Source organism: Zonotrichia albicollis, chromosome 4 (assembly GCF_047830755.1).
Source record: "Zonotrichia albicollis isolate bZonAlb1 chromosome 4, bZonAlb1.hap1, whole genome shotgun sequence".
In the NCBI taxonomy this organism is placed as follows: domain Eukaryota; kingdom Metazoa; phylum Chordata; class Aves; order Passeriformes; family Passerellidae; genus Zonotrichia; species Zonotrichia albicollis.
This window is the reverse complement of record NC_133822.1, coordinates 59,606,221-59,631,102: the sequence shown is the minus strand read 5'-3', so window position 1 is coordinate 59,631,102 and position 24,882 is coordinate 59,606,221. Positions and strand designations below refer to the sequence as shown.

The 24,882-nt window shown below is 42.6% G+C and overlaps 1 protein-coding gene across 1 annotated transcript; it reads right to left on the bottom strand.

Annotated features, from left to right (window-relative positions):
- Positions 1-21,264, bottom strand: CAV1 (caveolin 1). The gene is made up of 3 exons (XM_005481970.4): positions 21,220-21,264; positions 20,298-20,462; positions 1-3,846 (listed from the first exon to the last, which is right to left on the bottom strand). Exons 1-3 carry the CDS (start codon positions 21,247-21,249, stop codon positions 3,505-3,507), a joined length of 537 nt encoding a protein of 178 aa, XP_005482027.1. The 5' UTR covers positions 21,250-21,264; the 3' UTR covers positions 1-3,504.
- Positions 21,265-24,882: the final 3,618 nt, after the last annotated feature.

Below are 24,882 nucleotides of genomic sequence, written 5' to 3'. Positions count from 1 at the left end.
CTATACGATTGAAATTTTAATTAAAAGTTCTACAGAAAAGAACAAGATAGAAATAAAAAACCCATGTCACACGGTGTCCCAGTGTCAGATAACATGAAATGAAAAAGTCAGGGTTTGTAAGACATAAATGAGGATAACAAAGGTGTTCTATCTTAGCAAAGACTTTTATTCTGTGCTTCTTTCCTCCTCCTCAGGACATGAGGAAACAAAAGGATGCAGCACACACAAGGCAATGAAAGCAAACAAGTGAACAAAGACCAGCTCCAGTTAGATCTAAGCGAGGGTTAAAAGGTAGCTTGGGTGCAGATATGGAAATTCTTCATCATTATTAAAAGCCTAAGGTTTGTCTTTGTATTTTGTTGCAACTTCATTTCAATAAGTACATTTTAAAGAAATATTCTGTATTTAGTTCTCAGTCAAATTCCACAGGTCAACCACACAGCAAGACAGTTCACATGCTCTCAGCACTTGGGTACTTCAACTTGTTTGAAGTGCCCAGCTCTCCCATAAGAAGAAACACAGGAAACATAATTCAAACTACATGGCAAAATCTAAGAACTGGTGGCTCAGAGGATGAAAAGAGTGACAAATGACAGCCACAGAAGTTTTCTGGTAAGAGGAAAAACTATATTGAGCCCACCTGAACGCACAGGTCTTGAGGCAGTTTATGACACCGACTTGTATCTAGCGGAGTGATGCTGGCACATTTACAGCCAAGCCAAGAAACTGCCTGGTGTCCCTATCCAACACCTAATGTCTAATCCTCTACTTGACAAACCTGGATCTTGCCAAGGGGTGTACCTTGGCTATGGCCTAAGTGTTATGGCAGGAGCATGGATATGAGATCCAGCCTCAGCACAGCCCCATGAATGCAGGTCAGTGCCAGGGGCAGTGCAATCATAGTGTCAATCTGCACATCTCTCCCAGGAAGAGTCCTGGAGTCGTGATATCATAAACAGTTAAGCCTTAATAAATCAGGCTCTTTGCAAAAGCAAGATGTTTTTGGATACCGAAGATGTATTTGCTTTTCTTTCACATTACAACCTCCCTTTTACTTTTAAAATATGTTACATTTTCTCACATAGTCCAATTCAACATACTATTTGCTACCACTAGCCTATTGAGTGCTGCTAAATACACCATTCTGCTATTGGAGAAGATATGATGGACTACATTTACTTGGTATCTGCCCTTTGAACATTATAATACAGTTAACAGATTTGTAGACCATTCATAATAGCATGTTTTGTTGGGCTTTTCTGTAACAGTGTGACAGGTATTGTGCACAACACCCATAGAAATAAACTGTCCTGTCACAAGTTACATCCATACATGGCTGAATAAAAGCTGTCATTCCCCTATTTCCATACATTAAATGCTAAGGCTAATGAGCTTTTATTAGGAAAAATCCTGTTTCTACTGGACTGACAAAGAAAGCGTTAAACAGTTTTTGTCCACACGACTTTCAAGGAAAAAGAAGTCAGACAGGATCTACCATTTAGCATCTTTTTATTGTAGTCTTTAATGTACATGCAGAATTTTTAAAAAAGGTGTCAGTTATATCTGTAAGCTTATAACAATAATGTAAATGTTTGGATCAGCAATGTATTTGGATTAGGACCTAAGAAATCTAAGTGAACAGACATCTTTCAGGATATGCAGTTTATATGGTAATCAAGAAGGTTTTCTTTGTAGTGATTTTCCTCATAAAAAGATAAAATATTTCTTGTTTACAATCTTGGTTGTTTTTAATACTGAAAAAAATCTATAATAGTACACTCTTCATTATGTACATAGAAAAACATAAAACTATATCCATACCAGTGTCTGTTTTAAATGCAAATAGTAGTTAATAGCTTTGTAAATTTTTGTGCACCCTCTCCCACCCCCATTTTCCCTCCCCCACCCCCACTTTAAAATGCAGCATTTCCTAAAGTTTTCAATGCTTTGGCAGAAAGAGAATGGAAGGCACTTCCATGTTAGGTAAAGCAATATGTGAAATATCAGCAGTAAATAAAAAAAGCTGTAGGTGTACCAGACAGCTCCATGTTCATCCCAAGGGATGAAGTTTGCACTCCTGCATGTCATGAACTGGTTTGCCAGAGATTCCAGCTGGAGTAGGCTCAGACCCCAGCTTGGTTTACAATAAAGCTGATTAGCCTCACAACTATTTTTACAAATGCTTCACACAAACCAATGAGGATGCAGAGAGCATCTCTGAACACAGTACTGTCATGAGGGCAAAAAGCTTTGCAGGTCACAGCATCAGAACATGTCGCAAAGGCCCCGCTGCTGAGGCCTTCCACTTTGCAACATGCTAGTTTCACACAACACCCTCTGTTTAAGACTTCCTGATGTGGCAGCTCAGATAAAAATGAACAAAGCAACACACAAATGTGAAGATTCTAAAGCATCTCTTGTGATGGATAAATTTAGACACAGCAAAGCATCCTGAAAACGATCTGTGTGCTAGTGGCAGGCTGACCTCTGCTGATAGGGAAGTTTTAAAAGCTGTAGAAAAGTTTCTGGCAGGGGCAGCTCCTCCCTGGCCTCCTGTGGCTTATTTGGCACTCCTTCATTTTCCTTTTAACTCAGGATTATCTCCGGCATACCTGCAGTGTGTATTTATATTAATACTTTGCAAAAATACCCCAGATGCCAATGAGATAAGCACCTAAATGCTTGCTAAGGGATATGTCATAAGTCACAGTCAGGAAAACATTTCTGTAATGACCAGTTTCAGCCCTCAACTGCAGTTTGTTTTCTGCAATCCTAGCAAAGGTTGAGAAATGACTGGATGCAAACTTCCGAGACAGAATGAGACAGAAAGGCACCGACCAAAGCTTTTACATGTCAATGTCTCCAGCCTGACAAAATGTTAAATTTTCAGGACATATGCTGGTTCAGTAATATGTTTACTTAACTAATTTATCATACTGCACAATATCTGACCACGACTGTAAATAGCTGCAGTCAACTGACAATCCAATTGAAAAAGAACATTCTGCTAAAACCTGCCAGCTGGTCACGTTCATTCTGCTGTGATAGCTCTGCACTCTTTAGCCACAATAAAATGAATGGCTTTATAGTGTTGGAAAGCATTTTTGTCATTCTTCAGTATCACTGTGGATTTATCTCACAAGGAATGAAGGGTAAGATAAAAAGGCATCCAACAACACTTCAATCTCTGAATTGAACAGCCAGCAAAATAATATGCAGCTGGCATGGAAGAATAGCCCTTTAAGGTTAGTTTAAAATGCAGACCAAAGGGGGTGGGGGGAGGGAAGGCAAAAGAAAGGGGGAAAAAAAAGGGCAAGTAATCCAGTAAGAATGAACAGATGAACAGTAGAAAAAGAAACTGAGCAAGTGATTCTTTGTTTTGGGCCAGTCCACCACCAGTTGCTGTATGTTGCTTTGGGAAACACAAAACTGGCACCAAAACACTCCAAAAAACACAAAACCTTCACCCCCTTCCTAGGCTGATGGCTCTCCTTGAATTGTCCCTCAGATCTCTTTCCGTACTGTGGCTCGGATGCTGCTGAACACTCTGCCTATGGCCTCAAAGAGCGGGTCGCAGAACGTGTGGATGCAGATGGAATAGACACGGCTAATGCACTGGATCTCAATCAGGTAGCTCCTTATGCACGGCACCACCGCCCAGATGTGCAGGAAGGACAAAATGGCAAAGTAGATGCCCCAGATGAGAGCCATAGGAATACCAAAGATTGCTGACAGTAAACGGTAAAACCAGTATTTTGTTACAGTGAAGGTGGTAAAACTGGCCTTCCAAATCCCATCAAAGCTGTGTGTTCCCTCTGGCTCAGCAATCACATCTTCAAAATCGATCTGCAGCAAAGAACACAAAGTCAGGTCAGTCAGACATTCACATCAAGGGTGTGTTCCAGAAACACCTTTCCTGGAGAGCTGCAAGAAAATACAAAGCATGTACTTCCTACACCCTCATGTGATTCAATCTATTATAACCCATGATTTAAGTAATGAATCTTCAGTAACCTTTACCCAGTGGCTACCAGGGAGCCTCAATGATTAGCTCAAAATTAGACATCTAACTTCTAGATGGAGTTTTCCACAAAACAGAATGTATCTTCCTCACCTCCTACAGCCCTAAGGTATCTTCTGTTCCCTTCTGGTCTCCTTAAGGTACAAAACAGGTGAATAAAATCATATTTCATTGTTTTGACTATTCATAAGTCACTCAAAAAGTCACCTAAGGAAGCAGTGCATTCCAACATGCATATTTTAGCACTCTCTGTTGAAATACTGAGTTGTTCAGGAAGCTTAATTGTCATAACATTTCTATAAGAATATTAACAGAATTGAAATGATGGTTCAGCTCCATGTCACACAGACCTGTTTGATATAACCCACAATACAGGATATTTAATTTAGTCAGCACAACCAATTGTATAGGCACCGCTAACAACAGGAAAGAGAACATCACAACACTATTCCTCTGCAAGGAAATAAATGGCTGTTTAAGTCAGATGAAAGAAAAAAAATTTGCATTCCTGGGACTGGATCCTGAAGTGAGATTATAATGCTGCCAAAAGTGAAGATTTACAGGAGCAAGGTAAGTATGACAGGGGCCAGCAGCCTCAGAAACTCAGGCAATTGTACCTTAGCATGCTGGAAGAAGGTGACTATACATATACTATGTGTAAATACTGCTTACACTGTAAGAAAAGGCTCATAATCACTTCTTTTAGTCTAAAATATACATAACAATTGAAAAGCACTTGTTCTTCTCTCCTGCTGAAAGTTTTATCACCCCCAGAAATAAGTTACTAGCAAAGGGACAAATATTATAATACCAGTGGACTTTTCAGCTTCTTAGAGAAAAGAGATAATTACAAGCAGAAGTGTACAGTCTAGGTGCACTCTATGTGAATGGCTGGTAAGTCCTTGAGAGGAAATTTCTGAATTATCTGTGATATCCAACACCTTGAATGCCTAACACCAGGCTGGCTTAATTGAACATATTCACATTACTCTCCCTGCCAGTGCTTCTCTCTAGACATCCTGTCATTCAAATTATAAACCTCTTCTTTTTCTGCTACTCTAAACTATGTTCTAGTGATCTGAAAGTCATTCTTTGGCATGGATATTCATTATCATCACACCTAAAGGTAGCATTGAGAAACTAGATCTCCACAGGAACCTATGTCGGACTCTGCATTGGCAGAGTAGATTTTCTTTTTAGCATACATAAGCAAGCAGACATACAATCTGTTTCTGCAGCTATTCAAAAGTAAACTTTTCATTGTAGCCACATCTCATGTTAGCTCGTTTTCAAAGTGAATGGGTGTTCTTGGCTTTTTATCAAAATTTTCCTCAAAATCAGATAAAAAATATCCATATGATGGCAAGATCTAGGATGACAACAGCAAAAAAAAGCTGCTTCTCAAAAAAAAATTACTACAAAAATAAGGACTACATGGTTCAGCATAGCCCTCTTATTCTAAAACTTTTGTCAATTTATTGCATGCTTCCCATCAGCTGATGCTGTAATCCTTGGTAAAGGTAACACAGCCATCATAGAGGTTCAAAGCATCGAGGGCTAGTCTTTTCATTAATTTCAGTTGTAGTGGAAATACCATCTTGTATTATTTCAACTGGCTGATAAGGGAAATATTAGATCTCATAAGGAAAAAAAGTTTGCATTGAGCTCCATCAGCCTTTTCATGTTTGCATCTTTATTTTAGCCATTTCTATTTTTATCAGAAATGCATTTTTCTGGCAAACAAAATGAAGCCATAGTTGAATGTGAATTTTCTAGATTTTTAAAAAAATATATAGTAAACTTAGCCCATAATTTGATTACTTTCAAAGTAATTCCTTGTAATGAAATGGAAAATGGAAGCCAATAAACTCACTGGTTTGCAAATCAAACAGTAAACTTTCTGTAATTGTGATTCTCAGTAACTAATATTTTTAGTCTGTTGCGTTCAACAAAATGTCTGTGGAGAGCTGGGGACCTGACAGAAGAATCATGGCATATAACATTTCCAGATGGACAGCCCTGTACGCCTTCCAGGAGATGATGCTAATATTAGAACATTTATGATATATCTTTGGTCAGGATTTCCCAGCTCAAGTCATACACTGCTGTCCTAAAACACTCGGGAATGAATCTGTCTGTGAGATAACAGTGATGTATTCACGACACCAGTAATTACCAAGAGGTTAGCTTCTTGGACCAGTTTCAACAGCTCTCAGAATGCTTCTAACAATGCTGAGAGGTAGAAGAGATGGCCCTGTAGGAATGCTAGCTGATGTCACACTACCATGTCTGCCCATTTCATTATTCCTCAAATTCCATTTCACATTACTTCAATTCGAATAAGGGAACTTGTAAGTGAAAAGAAAAATGGCCTGACAACTTAAACTCTTAGCTGAATACAGTGTTAAAATGAAGCTGTTATCTTCCCAAAAGCTGTAAGAACATTATGAAACACAAGTACATTATGTGCATGCCAAGAAAGTACGCCTGGCACATGAGCCTTTGCGGTGCTGTCCAAAAACACACTTACCTGCAGCAATGTCTAAATAAAGAGGGGCAAGGAGTTGAGGTAATCTGGGCTCTTCTACTCATGTGCTAACAGAACACTGCCTGGGAAACACTATTTATTTCACTCTTCAAGCAGTACAGATAAGTCCTTATGCTGCAGGAACTGAGATATCACTCAGCTTTTTCCTGCACTAAACCACTCCCATGATGGATCCTGATTTTAACTTGCTCTCCACAGGCTGCAGGAGGAACAGGTGACTAGATGCATTTTGCCTTGCTGTAGATTACACTTACATCACTCAGATTACTCAGCCCCTCCTCAGTCCCTCCTACTACTCTCCTCTGGATTATAGTTCAGTAGCACTCACTGAGGGTGAGTGTCATCAGACTGATAAAGGGTGTCCAACTGAAGTAAAGTAAAAATAGGACTGACAGGAGAAAGAGAAGTGCCCAGAAATATGATCCTACCGAAGAAAGACGCTGTCATTTCTGGCAATGAATCTAACTGTCTTGCAAGTATAAGACAACATTTTTAGGGTATTGTTCTCAAGGTTTCTCAAAGCATTATGTGCATGTAGATCTGTGAACTCTCATTTTATCTGCATAAAGGTTTTCTTAGGTTGTGCACAGGTCTTTTTTTGGTAGATTGCATGTTCCTTGTGTAGTTTGTTCCTCCAGAGCTGTCAGGATGTGCTGTGAAATCACAGAGGCAGTTGCCAAGCTACTGAAAATACATGCACGTTCACTTGTGACAGGAGAGAAGTACAGGAAATTTGGTTTGACCCTCTAAAGGATGCTAATAACTCGCTCTTGCCTTCTGCTTCAGATTAAACTATTAAACACTATCAACTCCTGCTCCATGCCTACAATGCACTTCCTGACTTCAGCTATTCTTTGTTTCCTACTATTCAGTTTGGTAAAGCCAGTTTTTACATTGCTTGAAGCTTTTGTCTGATTCTGCTATGAGAATTAATGCAGCTTCTTTTGCTCTGCACTTGTTTATTAAACCCCTATCAGGAAACTGAGGAACCTGCTTTGATTCTAAAATAGATTTATTTACAAGAAAGGGAAATTGTATGGGATTTATTTACAAGATTTATTTACAAGACAGGGAAAATGTCTATTTAAAGATCAGAACTATTAATCAAAAAAGCTTAACAGTGTAAAGTTATCATCTGACTCAATAACATATGCTACATGTATGAAATCAATTGACCTGCTGACCTTGTCACTTCAAGTCCCCATGTATCAGAAGCTGGCCAGCTGGAAAGGTATATTAAATGCCAGGCTCAAATCACCTACTTTCCAGCTGTGTTTCTCTAAAATTTGCTCTTTGAGATTTGTAATATTCATCACATAGAAAAAATTACTGTGCTTGGTCAGTCAGAAAAAAACAAATAAATTATTAAGACCACCAGCATTAGACTTTGACCTACATTTCTGTGACTGTAACTATCATAATTCATATCTTTGTGTGTGATAGCTGCATGCTGCCACTGTGCTCACAGCACACAGTTCACATAGCCAGGCACCACCCCTATTCTATTCCAGAGGAACCCAAACAAGTGCTGAGAATGCCTAAATTTTGGTGTGCTTTCACTATCTCTCAGTCAGTAAAAGGAGGCTCAGATCCTTATTGCATCTCTATTGATTGATCACTATTATGTCCAGGCAGGCAGAACACTTAAATATGCACACAACATGAAAATGTGAACTGTCCCACTGATGTCAATATGCTTACACACTCTGCCAGACCAGGGCTAAAGTCTAGGCTGAATGTACACAGGACAGAGTCATAAGCCACTTTTCTTTACATTTTTATGCCCAGAGTGTGGAAACTGTCCTTACTGCTTACCCTGGGTTGATTTTAAACAGGTTTTCTCTGATTCCAAGACCCTAAGTATAATAATGTTTCACTGTATTAAAAGATGTCCCTGCAAAGTATGAGGCAGATATGGTTGGGTTTTTTTCTGTTATAATAAATGCAATTTATAAAATTACCAAATATATTCAATATTCTTTAAAGAAACATTAACATAAGAAAACGTATAAAATGTCACAAAATGACAAACATTTCTATGGCATGGGTCACATTTGGGAGGTGATGTTAAGGACAGATACAACACTGTTCTTATGTTGGAGAAGGCTGATGTGTATTATTGAAATAAGAAAATGTGTGAGCATATGAGATTATTATTCCCTTAGCACTTCCACATGCTATTTAGAACTTTAAATTCCCAGTTACAGTGCCTAGAGAAGAACTTGTTTTTCACAGCAGCTGAAAAAAAAGTTAAGCAATAAACTCACAAGCTTTCTGTTAAATCACTGATGCCAGTTAAGCATTTATGTATTTCCTTGATCCTTTTGAATACCACATTACCACATATGATGCTTGTCTTGACTGCTTGTCCTGACTGCTGCCACAGTTTAAGAGAAAAGGATGAAGAAGTTTATACCCTTTCTACTGAATCTGCAGGAAAGAGGACAGGGAGTTGTTGGGGCGTACAGGAGAAAGTTGATCCTCTCCCTTCCCTCCCAGACGGCCAAAGACTCATTCACCCTTTTAAGAGTACTGTGTTATCTCCATCTGGCAAACCTGTAGTTATGTAGGAAAGCTGGCACTTGTTCCTGAACACACAGAGCTCCATGATTTCTAGATGGTCTACTTCCTCACTAATCAGGTCTCAACAGCCAACATTAGGTGATCTCAGGTGTTCACTAAAGCAAAAACTCATTCTCTTCCACACTATTCATACAAACTTTGAGCAAAAGGGTGATTTACAAAATGTGCATATCTAGCACTGTTCTGTTCCCTCACAAGACAAGAAATTGTCCCGTCTCGGCTGTTGAAATGGCCTGGTAAGGCTCTGGATGGCCTTGAGGCAGCCCACGCTCGAAAGGACGAAAGGAGTCTTCAGGTTTTTCAGTTCTTCAGTGTTGTTTATTAATTCTTATCTACAATATTTTCTCCCGGCCCGACAGAGGTCCGCACAGCAAGTCAGCCATGAGCACACTTACCTCCCTTGGGGCGGCCGCTTATCTTTATACCAAAAACTACATGTAGGATATTTACCTTTTCCTCCCAATACCTTTCACTCTTATTAACAAGTGCACATTCAGTAAGAACCAATCTCAAAGTGCCACCATCACCATCAAAGATGGATGACAAGAAGAAGAAGAAGGACAGGACACGCCCTAATTCCTCCTTCTTGTCTCCTAGAACCCCCCTGTACCGAGATTCTAAAACCTGTGTTTTCACTCTATAATTAATCTATCCCTTCACCACTTATCCCCGTGTGATCCTCTCATCCTCATACAGGTGTGGCATCCCGTGCAGGGTCAAAGTCTAGCCACCAAGCACTTCTGGCAACGTTCCAGGACTTCCAAACCCCCCCAAGGGTTGTCTCGGCGATTCTGGACATCAGGAATGATGTGCGGAATTCCCACAGAAATCACCTTGAATCTTGGTATTGGTGGCAAGCATCTAACAAGGGAACCCCAGGAGTCCCTCCAGGCTGGGCTGCAGTATGATTAGGCTTTGCCTGTCAACCTCAAAGTCTGTCTTCAGAGCACACTGTTCTTCTGGGGACTGGCCAGATCACAAGGCATAACAGTTGCTTCTTTGAAAAAAAAAAAAAAAAAAAAAGATGCCATGACTGCAGATGGCTAGGATCAGAGCTGTTGTGTAAGGCTTGTTGATTGCAGAAAACTTACAAACAAGTATTTCCAAAGTGAACGAGAGCCTAAACAAGCAAACAGAACTGTTGCACCCCAGTTACTTGCACAAACTGACCAAAGAATTTGTTCTACCTTTCCTGTCTCCCTGTGCCTGCTTCCCACAGTATGGCAAGAAAAGTGTTCTGCTGGCAGATCTCTTAATGGAAACAGTGAATCTTTCCTGAGTGCTACAGAGTATGCCAGAAAAGCAAACAATGCTTTAACAAACAAGGATATCCATGTAGGAAAGTAGAATTGAAGGACTGCACTCTTCTAGCCAGAGAAGAAAACCAGCCTGGTCAGGAGTGACTCCTACTGCATGCATAACAAATACTCAAATGCATTCTGAAAATGTGTAAAGGATGCCATGACTTAGAAAAGGGGGTGACTGCAGATCACCATTTCACAAACTGAAAATCATAGGAAAAAGAAAAAAAAATACTTTTGCTTCTTTTTACTGAGAGAACAACGTCCTGCTCCCTGCCTGTGCTGATTACATACCAGAAAAGTCCTGCTGATGGTCACTGTTCCATCAGATGGGCAGGCTCACCAAACCCTGTGGAAGTACTCGTAAGGAAAACACAAATTATGCCAATGGGTGGGCACTGCAGCAACCAGCTGCTCCCCAGAGATCTCCTGAAGCACTTGCCTGTCCCGTTCCAACACAGGCTGGCAGAAGGAAAGACAAGCAGTTTCAAGAAAAGATCTGAACTCTAACACAGCAAAACTTCCTGTGCAGGTGGGGATACCATGTCAGCTAGTTCCTTGACAAATGTCTTGATGTTGTTGGAGTAAGCAGTCAGAAAAGAAAATTACTGTTTTCCTCCCTGGAAACTGGGCTGCTGGGAGGTTATTGCAGTCTTCCCAAAAAGAAACCCTTAAGAAGCTTTCTTTGTTTTTATTACTTGGTTCATGTTCCACAGTTCCTTGTTTGATACAGCTATTTTAGCAAAGAACCCTAATACATTTATGCATATCCATGTATGTCTGTCCATCTGTATGTTTAAAGAGATATATTTATGAACACCAGTGTGAAGTTTTGACTACACTAAACATACAAGAAATTTTTTCTTTTATTTCACTGGTGCCTGGAGTTAAACTGAATCCAAAAGCCTTAATAAAAGACATTGTGTAAACTTATTTTATATTTTAAATTTATTTAATAAATATGACAGATTTCTATTTTATTATGCTTATATACTATTTAGGTAATAAACTACTATTAAGCATAAGTTTTTAGAACTTGGTCTAACTTTATCATTCCTAAATTTAGACACTAATATGAAGTAGAAATGCAGTGACCTCACACTCTTCAGTAGTGTATGGAGAGACAGTGACCCTTGGAGGTTGTTTTAGACCTGGAAAACACTTTTTTTCTCTTTATAGTTTGTAAAGGGAGTCTAAGGAGAGGAGACTCTTGATTACATATGCTATCAATAAACACACTCCTGTTAGCTGCTGCCATTCTTTTTTGCAAATTTGTATAACTTGTTTTTCCCTTTTCCCCTCATTTCTACCTGAACCATGCTTATTGCTGACAGTGAGTGTGCAGTGATGCCCAGCTGCCTTTCTTTTCCTTTAAAAATAAACTTGACCCTGCATTTGTACTGTTAGAATGTTGTCTTTCTTATGGAAGAGCTCAAGTTACTGATCCTTAAATATAAGGTATTTCTTTAGTATTTCATAAAAATCAAGATATTTTATAGTTCTGCTCCTGTCATAAACTGCATGAGACAGCAATGGCAACGAGTGCAAGCTGTGTGGTGAGGTTGACACACTGGAGGAAAGGGATGCCTTGACAGGCCTGACAGCTAGGCACCTCTGGGCCTCATGAAGTTCAACAAGGCCAAGTGAAAGGTCCTACACTTGCATCAGGGCAGTCCCAAGCACAAATGCAGGCTGGGTGGTACCTAGATTGAGAGCAACCTGCAGAGAAGGACTTGGAGATGCTGGCTGATGAGCAGCTCAATATGATCTGGCCTGCAGCCCAGAAAGCTGACAGCACCCTGGGCTGCACCAAAAGGAACAGGCTGAGGAAGGTGATTCTCCCACTCTGCTCTCATAAGACCCCACATGGAGTAGTGTCCAGCTCTGGGGCCTCCAAGACAAGACCATGGGCCTATTGGAGCAAGTCCAGAGGAGAGCCAAAAAGATGATCAGAGGGCTGGAGCACAACCTCTGTGAAGACAGGCTGAGAGACTTGTGGTTGTTCATCTGGAGAAGAAGATGAACTCTTGCAGAAGTAAATAAAGTGGGCTACAGAGGGACTTTTTACAAGGGCATGTAGTGACAGGACAAGGGGGAATGGCTTTGAACTGGAACAGAATAGGTTTAGATTAGATATTAGGAAGAAATTCCTAGGAGAGGCACTGGAATGGGTTTCCCAGAGAAGCTGTGGATGCCCCATCCCTGGAAGTGTTTAAGGCCAGGATGAGGGGGCTTTGAGCAACCTGACCTCGTGAGTGGCATCCCAGCCCATGGCAGGGGCTGGAGCTGGATGATCTTTAAGGTCTCTTCCAACCCAAACCTTTCTATGATACATGAACTTGGACTTCACAAAACAGTTGATGATTGTATTGCTGAGCTCTACAGGAGATAGATCCCTGATGAGGAAAACTGATTATTTTTTGTAGCATCTGTTGAATTCCAATAAGGGATTTCAAAGTTGAAAGAGGAAATGTTGCAATCCATCTAGGAGACTCCCTTAGGCTTTTTTGGAACTCAGAATATAAATTCAGCACAGCAGGAGTGCAGACAGAGAATGTGATGCTTTCACCTTCAGCTGTGAGAATGTCTTCTCACTTCTTATTTATAAAGTTGAATTTATCAGTTCCTATTTTTTTAACTACAAACAAACTCCATCCCGTACAGCCCCACTAACATCTAGAGCACAGCTCCTACATCTTGAATAAATTCATATTTTATCAATTCATGAGGTCATTAAAATGGGACAGTGGCACTGAAATTATTTTTCTTTTGATTGCTAATCTGATAACAATTTCTGACAAGAATGATATTCCACAAAGTTCAAATTTTTGTGAAACTTTTTAAATTGTTTTGAATTTTTTTTATATTTTTAATTTTTTTTCGAATCAAAAGATATTTTCTTAAGAAGTCAGTCGTGAAAATATAAAGACACTAATGGTGTAAAACCTGCCTCCACAATAAATCAAATTAAATTAAATGGCATAATTTCTCTTTCACATTCAAAATAAGCAACCCTTTTAAAGTCCAAGATTAGTTTTATAGCTGTCATTTGTCTAAAAAATAAATATAGTAGTTCTGGATCAAAAACCTCAGAAAATCAGTTACTGATATAGACTTCATCCTGGCGTCTATGAGGAGGGTATTTGAGAGCTGTGGGAAATACAAACTTATCTTAGATTAGAACTATATCTGTCCTCAGTTTTCCAGAGATCACAAGTGTTTCAGAATCCCCCAAGTTAATTTGTATTTTCTTCTTTCTGTTGCCTAAAACACAACCAAGATAAAATTTCCTCACTGGGGACCTCATTGGTAAATGATTCTACTGTACACAATTATCCCTGTTTCTCCTGGAGAGTTTTGCATTTCAATATTCTTTGTTTGTTTGTTTTAGATATCCATGCAAGAAGACAGTGTTTCTATCCACATAGTGGGCTAAAAATTCTACAATCTATTCAAATTGTTCTTAATATTTTCTAACATATGATTGTTGAAGTTATCAGAATTGAAAAGTATTTGCCTCTTTTGAATCTGAGATAGTGTCCAATAAATTCTAACAAAAGAAACAGCCATGCTGAATCATTTGCTCTGTCCCCATGGCCATCAAATTTTTCTGTGGAGTTATGAGTCATGTTCATCATGCCAGCAAGAAGGCTGTGCATAAGGCTTTAATAATACCATGAGTTTAAATGCGAACACAGTTTTTAGAGAAAGAAGCTTTCATTAGAACAGATGCCATTATTAGCTGTACTCTTATGGACATTCAGAAATTCCATGCCTGAGAACTCCTAATTAATGTGCAGGAAAACTATTTTTCAGAACTCTTAAAACCTCGCTCAGACCTTGTATAAACTGGCATTCATAATTACTCAAGTCTTTAATCTCATACTCCTAGACTAGCCTTGGAAGAAATGTTTGAAACAGAACTGAATCACGTGGTCAGCCAAAGTCAAACATTTAACTCTGCTTGCATTTTAAATCTAAACCTCATAGCTTGTTAATAGGACACAGCATTACAGAACCATTTCATTTAATTAATTGTTTTGCACAAGTAAGGTGCCATGTCTAAACTAAAGTTATCAGCAGTTGAGACAAGCATGCCCTCTGAGAGCACTGCTTCTCCTGTCCTGTGGTTAAACACTGTGAATCTGCCTCCAGAGGCATCACACTTTGGTCACTGCCAACAGCAAGAGCCCAGGTGGCAAGCTTGGATTGGAACACATACACATAGATTTGTGATCTATGTATTTATATGGATGTTTTTAAACTTAAACACTTATCTATGATCTCAAGACTTCTAACAATGTCTAAAAACAAAGAAAAAGGGTCTGCATTATATTTCACTTAATTACTTATTTCAGAGATAGCACCTGATTGAGCTCTGTTTTTCTCTCATTTTACTATGTTAAAGAGCAGAACTGGGTTCCTCTCAGGTTGACATTTGTTGTCACATCTGAGTGACAGCCCACCTTAGGTCTCCCATTCAAACAGAGCATGGGGTGACACCTGCTTTCCTTCCAGGAGGTTCTCAGGTGTGGGAATGGGAAGTGCTCTGACCATCATCTCTCTGTGCATCTTACACTGTGCTCAGTACAACAGGGAGGGGCCTTAATCATGAAAAACTACATAAAATGTAAACTGCTTTTGAAAAACCTCTCTTTTTATTATGAGGCAGAAATCGTAAATAGCTTTCAAAGCGTGTCTGAGTAATACTTTCCTCCCTAATGAGTACATAAGGGTATTACAGTATTTGTCAACATTTGACTAAAAATTCCAGCCTTTTCCTTGCAGTAAGTTGAATTGCTCTCAACTGCATTAGTTTTAAGTGGAAGGCAGGATACGTAATCTTTTGAGACTTGGTACAAAAGTTCTGCATCCTCACATCTCTAGGCAAGTACTAATTTTTTTTTTTTCCAGAGCAAAAAGGACTCCTATATAACCAACAGTAGATAGACACCACTTGTTTACAACAAAATATAATTATGTTCTAGATGGTAGACCAGCCACAGTTCTTTCTTCCTGGCACATCACTGTAGGAAAAAATGGTAATCTGGCTGCAGATGCGACTGCACAGTTGGTCCTCACTAGTAAAGTGAGGATTAAACTTTGTAGAGTTGGCTGCAAGGTCTGTGCTTATTCTCAGCAAGGAAGTTAGTGAGAAGAGTAATCTGTAGGAGAGCTGGCTCCCTCCTCTGCATTTTCCAAAGTCAGTAAACTCTGTGCAGACTTGACCACAGATATGTTGAGAAAGTTTGAACTCTAAAACTCGAAGGCTGCAATTTAGCCGTACTCGAAAAACACAAATAATGTGTTGGGAAACAGGAAGAGCAAAGCCTGAACTTCAGGCACCTTCATGTGAGTCCTGGATAACTGGGGAATGAATGAGAGAAAAAATCAATAAGCTTTCCACCCTGTTTGTTGTGTCTCATCACAAAGAAAACCTGTGGGACACAAGTCCAAGAGCAGAACTGTCTGGTGAAGGACACATGAAACAGATAAAACTATGGCAAACCACCTGTATGATCACCAGCATGACTCCTGGAGAGCCCCCACAGGCACACAGGCTGCTTCTCCCTTCCTAGATTCCCTCCTCGCCCCCTGCCTCACTAGCCACCTTCACAAGCCAGTGCCCGAACAAGGGAACCACTAGTGCACGTTCTCCCTCTGTCTAGGTGATGTATGAGCACAGTTGTGTGCGGAAGAAAATCTCTTCTTTCTGGTCTCCACTGAAAAAATGGAGAAAAAGGGGAAGTTCTGGTGATTTTTACTAGTTTGTGCTTCTCCCTGTTCAGAGCTGTTACTTCCACTGTCTGCATACCTCAGGTTCCATAAGGCCTTGCTCACATCCCTCTCTGAATAGAAATCCAGTCATTTGCCCCATTTTTCTGGAAACCTCCCAGCACTAAGCTCCCAATTGGTAGGTAATTCAAAGACAAACCTTAAGCAAAGTCACCAACAGCTTTGATGCGAAGCTGCTCCATGTGTCTAGTTTTCATAAAAGGATTTTCACTGGGTTTCTGCCCCTTGCCTGGATCCCAACCCCAAAGCTGCCTGCACCACACATCTACTGCAGGGGAAGCTGGGCAGATGCTCTGCTGCAAATCAAGGGAATGTGTCTCCTGCTTCTCACAAGAGAAGGTTATTTTTAAAATGTGCTATGGGAAGTATTTGAATACAGACAACACTGAGGCCTTTTAGAGAGCTGCTTACAGAGCAGATTCCTCATCCTCTGTCTAATCATTTCTATTTCATGGCTGACTGATTTGTCCCCAGTTTCCATGCTGTTGTGCCTCACAGTCAAGGGGCAAGAAATGCATAAAATAGTGGGTAAAAAGCAGAAAATGTTGAATCTAGAAAAATGCAACGGCTTTAAACAAAATTGAGCTCAGCCTAAGCCATACTTCTGGCATTACAGGACTCCTACACTTTTTTTTTCCTCTGACTTTCAGTACTTAAGACTGGGATCTCTGTCAGTCAGTTTAACATTCTGCCTGGAAGCTTTACAGTCCAAGTAAGAATGACAGATGCATGTCAGAAGGGGACTACAGACTGATGGCTAAGGCAGGGACTGAATCTGTGTATTTTCACCCCAATCCAAGCTTGTCCCCTAGGCACTGGGTGTGAATTTTATTGCTATGTCTAATAGACTGAATAGACCCTGTGGTCCATATAAATGCAAATTGTGGCAAAAATCCTCTCTCTACTCTGCAGGTTGATCTATCTATGAAATACTTAAAATAAAAGTTATTCTTATTTATCCTTGTAACAAAACAGAAAATGTTGGTTTACAATGCCATTTTGTACACATATTGCTGTTTTTATGATGTAAAATGGATCCTGTCTGGTTAACATCAAATGCATTTTGGTATATTCCTATGTCTCGATGTGACTATCTCCACCACCAGGAGCTCACTTGCTGACATAGAGGCAGTACTGGTATTCTGGCTGTTTGCAGTTTTTCGGTGCATGTGTTGAACCACGATTACTTCAAAAGGACAAACTGAAAATCTTGTTTTTTCCATTCCTATACTTATTATTACCCAAGTTTATTTTAGAAGATGGAATGTAACAAACTTCCTTAATCCTTCTCTCTGTGGGAGGCAGAGAGGGCAGGATAGGCTTTGTAGGTTTCAGCTTCTTTTAAGCCCACTATGGTTTTTTCTGTCAGTGGTCTCTTTTCCCATCAGGGTCTTTCTTTCATTAGGTTAGGTTGTGGACACCAGAATTCTGACTTGCTTGGGAGCAATGACTCATCCTCAGAAGGTCTGGTTGCTTTGGGGACTTCTCCTGTTGACATACGCAATAAACTGTGATGCAGGGCTGTTCATGAGCTCTGGCATTCCCTGTCTACTCAGCTGCTCCTCCTCTTTAAAATCACCCATTTTAAAGGCAGTTTTGTACCATTAGGTACACAGATTATTTTTTCTAAACAAATAATAATTTTATGCCTTTTCATTTTTATATGGCTCCTTAAATATACAGGCTGCTGTGATAATTCTTAGCATGGATCCAGCAATATGACCATGGCTTGTCATATTCAGCACCTTCAAACTGTGTTGAAGTCTGGAATTTGAGTCAAGACCTTGTTACATTGTCCGCACATAGCATGAATCATTTTATAGATACACATTCAGGATCCAGAGCTCACCTCTTGATTCTCTGGAAACAATACAGTATTTTTTTTTTTCAAGAACGGTCTTCATTACAACAAACATGGTGAATGGCACACACTCTGACACTGCTGGCCACTAAGCAAGAGAGTTAGCGGCTTAGTCCCCTACTAGGACTGGGCAGCTCCCATTTTTCCTAGCGTCTGACAAACCCAGACGACAGCACCCTCAATTTTCACTTTGCAGTGGTGTATTCCCCTCTCCATCTTTCCACACTGCAGAGCTTGTTAGGCCTTGGCTTTGGAAACACCACCTGGGCTCAGCTCTTTTCAAGCTTACCAGAAACACTGTCTGCTCCCAGGAATTACTAAAAATCTGCTGTTTTCCTTATAACCACCCTTGGGAAATATTTCTCCTGCCTGAATGGCACAACATTCCTGCTCTCACACCTTCGGAGAAAGTGCCGACCCAAAGTGCGGCCAAGATGAAACATTGTTATGACTAAAGCCTGCTCTCTGGCAAGCCTATAAACAGCAGCCCAAAAAGGGCCCTTTGAGCTCCCCTGGACTACAGCAAGCTTTTACCAGCAACCACCCTCTGAGGGAGATGCCTCTCAGAGCCTCATGCACGGAGGATCACTGAAACAAGCTATATCCTGGGCCAATATGCAGACTCCTCAAGGCCCAATCCTTTGCCCATTAGGAAGTGCAAAAGCATCCAAAGTGAGCATTTCATTGATCTCTGTGGAGAATTCTTCACAGGCACCTTGCTTGCACTGACTCTTCCTCTCTGTGTGCATGCCCCTGCGTATATGCTACAGCAAATGTGAGAGAAATACTGCTTTCTTGTATGTCTAAGTACCTTGGGTGTCTAAGTAAATTAAGCTAGTGAGTAAAGTGAGGTTATAGTTATAAACTTACTTAAATGCTAAATTGTTAAACATAAGTTATAAGCTAAGTGTTGCTAAGTGTTGTTCTGTTGAGTTGCTAACTTCAAAGTTATAAATTAGGTTAAATGCTCTTTAGTGTTATTCTCAGTAAACTGCTAAGGTTAAGTAACAAATTAAATTTAAGCTATAAGTTAGGTATAAGTGTTCTTCCTATGTTAAATTGTTAGGTTTAAGGTATAAGTTAAGTACTGTTAAGTTGGAGTGTTGTTAAACTTTCAGGCCCTGCTCCTTTTTATCCTTGCCCGCACTGTCTTTTGTCACACACACACACCTAAGCACATACACACACCCCTAGACAGTTCTCAGTTCATTTCTGTTTTGATTGCCTGAATTTTGTTTGGTTTTGTTGTTGTTTGTTTTCCCTTGTTGTGCCTTGGCTGTCCTGGAAGTAGTAGAGTGAATCTTGCCAATAAACTTGTCATGCTTTGCCACTTAATATTAAATCTGACTTTTGCTCATACCCTTGCCGATGACTTTTTAAGTGATCTCAAACACTCACATTCATAACACATGTGGATTGTACAAATTTGTCTGTATAAATTCTTTTTCTACAAGAAAACATATTTCTGTGATATTTCTGACCAAAGTGACTTCAAGCAAAAATCTCCATCGACCCTGACCTGTCAAAACAGTCAAACTGATTTATAAACCAAAACAAAAAAAATCTAGGCAGGGGCACAGTTAGATTTTGCTTAGCTTATCATCTTTTGAAGGAAGGAAAAGCACCAAAGAGAACAAAACAGAACAAGGACAAAAATCTAACCGCCACCAGAATCTCTGATTTTGCACCCGCCAGGCTTAGGGAGGGCGATTTGGTTTGTGACATCTCCCCGCCCTGCCTCTGTGCGTGCCTCGGGGAAGGAAAATCTTTCCGACGGTGTTACACAAGGTCACGCACTCATCCCCCCGCTCCCGGCCCCGTCCCGGCTGCAGAGCGGGCAGCGGCACACAGCGCGGCGGGACCCCCGCCCGGAGCGCCCGGGACAGCGCGGCCGGCCCGACACGGGGCCAGCCCCCCGGACAGCGCAGCCAGCCCGACACGGGGCCAGCGCCGCTCCGCGCCCGAGCCAGGAGCTCCGCGGGGCTGCCCTGGACGCTGCCCGCCTCTCTCTTGCCCACTCCGCCTTTTCTTTAAAAAAAACCAAAAACCCGATCAGCCCCCGTCCAGTTCCCTGCTGCAGCAGGTGGAGGGATGTTCGCGGGCATCAGCCGTCCTGACAGTGCCCGCGTATCCTGCCTCGGCAGGACTCGGCATCGCCCCCCGCGACGCCCCGCCTCGGCCCCTCACCTTAACCACGTCGTCGTTGAGGTGCTTGGGGTCTCGGTTGACCAGGTCGATCTCTTTGGTGTGCACGTCGTGCACCGCCTTTTCGCTCAGCTCATCTGCCATCATCTTGTTGTTGGGCTTGTAGATGTTGCCCTGCTCCCGGACGGGCGCCGTGTACAGAAAGCCCTGCGGGGAGCAGAGGGAGCGCGGGCGGGCGGGGAGAGCCCAGTGAGGCGGGGAGGGCAGGGCAGGGCCGGTCCGCGCCGCGCAGGAGGGCGGGCTGGGGCTGGGGAGGCGGCCCCGGTCCCGCGGGCAGCGGGATGCAGGCTGCGGGGCGGCCTCGCCCGGCTATTTAACGGCGGCCGCGGGGCGCGCACCACACCACACCCCCGCCGTGCCAGGCGCCGGCTCCCGCTCCCGCCGCCAGGCGGCCCCGGCCCCGCGGCGTTGCCCCAGGGCGGAGCGAGCGGCCCCACTCGCGGGTGTGGCCCCGCGGGCAGGGCACGGAGCGCCCGGGGCTCCCCGCGCAGCGCCCTCCCCACGCCGCCCTCGCCGCCCTGCCCGCGCCCTACCGCCCCCGCTGCCTGGACCTGAGCACGGAGCCCGCACCGCCCTGTCCTCGCTGTACTTGCCCCCTCCCTATACCGCCCTTCATGCAGGGCCATCACCGTACCCTCTCCATCCCGGTGCTCTGGCCGTAGAGCTCTCCATACACCGCTCTCCCCGCACGGCAGCCAGCAGCCCCCCTTCCCGCGCTCCGCCGGGGACGAGCGCCCCGGCTCCCCCTGCCCGCTGTCCCTGCCCGCAGGTGCCCGGCCGTCCGCCCTCCTGCCGCCGAGCCGCCCCTCGCCCCGCTGCTCCGACGGCTCTGGGGCTTGCAGGTAGCCGCTGCAGGGAGCCGGCGGCGAGGCAGCATCCCGGCCCCATGCCCCGGTGGTCCTACCTCCGAGTCTACGTATTTGGTGCCGGACATGCTGCCGCGGGCTGCTGACGGCTCTGCCGCGAGTTACTTTGCCCTGTGACTTGTAGGAGCGGAGGCAGGAAGATTCCGCTCTGCGGAGCGACCGGCCGGGGGAGGTAGCTGCGAGGAGAGGGCTGGCCGCCGGCCAGGGCGGCTCCCTGCCTCCGGCTGGGGTGGATGACAGCGGCGGGACGGCCCCGCACACGGCAGGGCGGCCGGGGGTGGGAGGGGAAAAGAGTCCTGCCCCGGCAACCTGGGAGCTGGCGGGCCCGGTCCCGGATGCTTGTGCCACGCCGGGCGGGGACACGGGCTCGACAGGGAGAGGGACAGGGTCCCGTCCGCGCCGTCCGCCCTGTCCCGGCTACCCACGACCCCCGGGGCAGGGGGTCCCCGCCGCTGAGTGCCAGGGTGACAGTGGCTGCGTGCGGCAGAGCCACCTGGGCAAGATGGGAGGGGGAAGGAAGCAGTGAGGAGATGGAAAACTTTAGTTGTGTTCAGCGTCCAGAGCGAGCGAGGCGTTTGCCGGAGGGCTCCCCCCTCCCGGCATTGACAATAGTTTACACAGAAGCATCGCTGCTCCAGGAACAATTGTGGAAACTTGGATATTCTTGGGATGAAGAAAAAGAGATTTTTCTAAACTGGTTCATCTCAAAACTATGCAAATATTTGACAGTTCTGCACTTTAACACTGCTCTATTTTTCCTGAGAGGAGATTGATCCATGCATGTCTGCCATGCATATTAACCACTGGGATTAACTTTTAATGGCATGGCAACACCATCTTGCCATGCCCTGTTCTCAAGGTTTTTTTGTAAGCTCAGGGACATATGTAGGAGTAAACAGTATAAGTATAAAAATTCATCACTGTATTCAAGATGGCTCAGGTTAGGGTTGCAGCATCACTATACATTTAAAAAACGTTTATTTCACTTTTTTGTGCACATGTGTTTGCAGACATTAGTTTTGTGTTAGGAAATCAGACTATGGTGAAAGATTTATAATGTTAACAGAAAAATTGTGACCTTAGTGTTATGCCTTTTAGCACAGAATTGCAGCAACAGAAGTAGAAAATTCCCAACTACAGTCTATTTGGCTTTGGCACTTCAGCAGAGAAATGACCTCAAAGAAGCCCCTGGCTAAGATGGATGTAGGCACCACAGATGTAAATAACTGCACCTGTTGAAAATGCAGTCCACATGGATGTGTGTTGCTGATACAGTGGTTAGCAGTCAACTTTCTTTACTTTATACTGCTCGTAAACTTTAGAACAAATGCCTTGGATGGAAGATTTCCAACTTTCCAAGTTAGTTGTAATTTTTAAAAGTAACATTTTTATTGATGCAATAATTCACTTAAGCCATCATTAGAATATTTTTGCCTGTCCAAGCTTTTGAGTGTGAATATGGAGCCAAATGAGTGTATTGAAGGACATGGACTCTGCAATTTTTCTGTCCATCTGAAAAAATCTGCAAGATAGTTCTTTGTATTCACATCTAGGAAAATTTTTGAATTAGTCACTGTCCTCCACATGAATCAGAACATTTTGATCCATCATCCAATATGACTCTGTATCTCAAGAATGACTTAAAAAAAAGAAGAGAGATACTTGTCAATTGGAAATGCTGACTTGATCCTGGAATAGTTTTTTAGAACCACAGTCTCCTTTAAAAAATATTTCTGAATCACATAACACTACTGCAGCTAGAATAATATCATAAACTAGTGGAATTTAGAAGTTTTATGAGATGAATTCCAGAATAGGCTGGACACAAAATGAAATGAACATCAGCAGTGCTTTCTTGAGCTGGAATACCAAGAAAACAGCCTAGTCAGAAAAAGGCATGGGTACTACCAAGGAGCAAGAGTGAGCAAGTTACATCTGCAGAGATGGAGAGGGATGGAGCCATGGCCTGTTGCCTCTAGCAGTGCTGTGTGAAAAATGCACACAAACTCAACAGCCAGAGTTGGCATGGATGCACACAGGAGTTCTGCAAGGACCTCCTGTTACACTCAAAGGAAGAGTAATAGCTCAATGGGAAAGGGCCAGGTAAAGGCCTGCAGAAATCTTCTGAAAGTGCAAAGGCTCATTCCCTTTCTCAGTTACTATGAATGGATTACCCAGGGGTGGCCAGAAATTACCATTCAAGCTGGCCTTGGAAATGCCACCCAGGCTTCTCATGGAGCTTAGCTGTGTCTTTTGTAGTGCAGGTCAGTTGCTAAGCAGGACTACATGCCACCTTGGTTGGCCACCTGACCACCCTTCTTCATCACACCAGCCTTAGGCATTTCATACCTGATTTTAAAAAGTTTTTATTGCTCCAAAACCTTGCCTTAACAGAAATTTCAAACCTCAGAATCCTGAGGTTTTCAGCTTTTTTGAGGTTTTCAACTTTAGTTGAAAACTTGCTCTAAAGCTGGAGCAAATAATGTTCAATTTATGATTTATTTTATGCATTTTGAGGGGAGGAAAAGTTTTGTTAGGAGTAGGATTCCCAGAAACCGGGGGGGCGGGGGGGGGAAGAATGGACAAAATCCCTCAAAAACTGTCAGAAAATGAGTCATGAAACTGAACTGAATGTGGATGACTGCCCACTGAGTGTCTTCGTCTGGTATCAAGCACTCCTCCTTCCTCCACTCCTCACCCCCCTTTTCATTTTAAGCTTGTGTAGTTATTCCAGTTATGGTATTAGCAATACTCCTGATATATTCCAGTGTCAGCAAGATCAAAATCACCCTGGGAAACTGTTTGCTTTATGTGTCGTTTCAACACCAACAAGGCTGTCAGGTAACAGAGGCTGTCCATGAGCAGCCTGCCTTATGCAGAGCACTTAAAAACCTGAGGCTTAGGAATGAAAGATGATTGCTTTTTTGTGTGTCTACTGTTCAATTGCTTAACTGCATCATTTTATATGCAGTTTTGTATGTTTTGCTGGATGAAAGCCTTAGCTGCCAAAGCTGTTGGTATTGAATTTTTAGCAGTCATGCTACTGTTCTCCCCTGTTGTATGATAACAAGCATTAGGATACAATAAACATGCAGGCCAAGGTTTTCCTCATTCCATTATTTAAAGACTTGTAGTCCTGGAGGGTTCACAGTGGTCATCCTGTCCCCACTCTCTGGAGGGTTTCTGTATTTTAAAATGTAAGTCACTGGATCAGAATTTTTCCATAGAGATAGGTTCTCCTTGCCCCAGTATACAGAACTGCAGGTTCATGTTTGGTATTTGGCCTGTCTGGGCCTTGAATCCAAGGATTAGTTATACCAGGAGAAATGGTATATGGACATTCCTTCCTTCTCACAACTCCTAGACAGGAGTGATTTCATTTTATGTGAAAGTGATGTTGCCATAAAACATTCCACAATAGCCTAAGGGCCAGAAAACTCAAAACAACACCTGAGAAACCTGAAATCAATTTTTGTCTGAGGTGTGCCACTGCATTTTGACTCCTGGGAAAGTGCATTTTGGGAAGTACCTCAGTGTGCTGATATGCAGTTAAGTATATTTTGAGAAGTCTAAGGCCCCCCTTCTTTTGGGGTTCTGACTGGGCTTAGATGTGAGTAAGATGCCAAGTTGCTCAAATAAGGGCAGTTCTGGGCATGACAAAGGTAAAGCTGTAGGTATTGTGAGGGGTTATGGGAAAGGGA

What these genes read in the sequence shown, in the direction of transcription:
- CAV1 (XM_005481970.4), bottom strand. Translation starts at nt 21,249, where the DNA reads ATGTCCGGCACCAAATACGTAGACTCGGAG. An exon ending in CCAAATACGTAGACTCGGAG is followed by an intron (nt 20,463 to 21,219) that starts GTAGGACCACCG and finishes TGCTCCCCGCAG; the next exon opens with GGCTTTCTGTACACGGCGCC. An exon ending in TCAACGACGACGTGGTTAAG is followed by an intron (nt 3,847 to 20,297) that starts GTGAGGGGCCGA and finishes TCTTTGCTGCAG; the next exon opens with ATCGATTTTGAAGATGTGAT.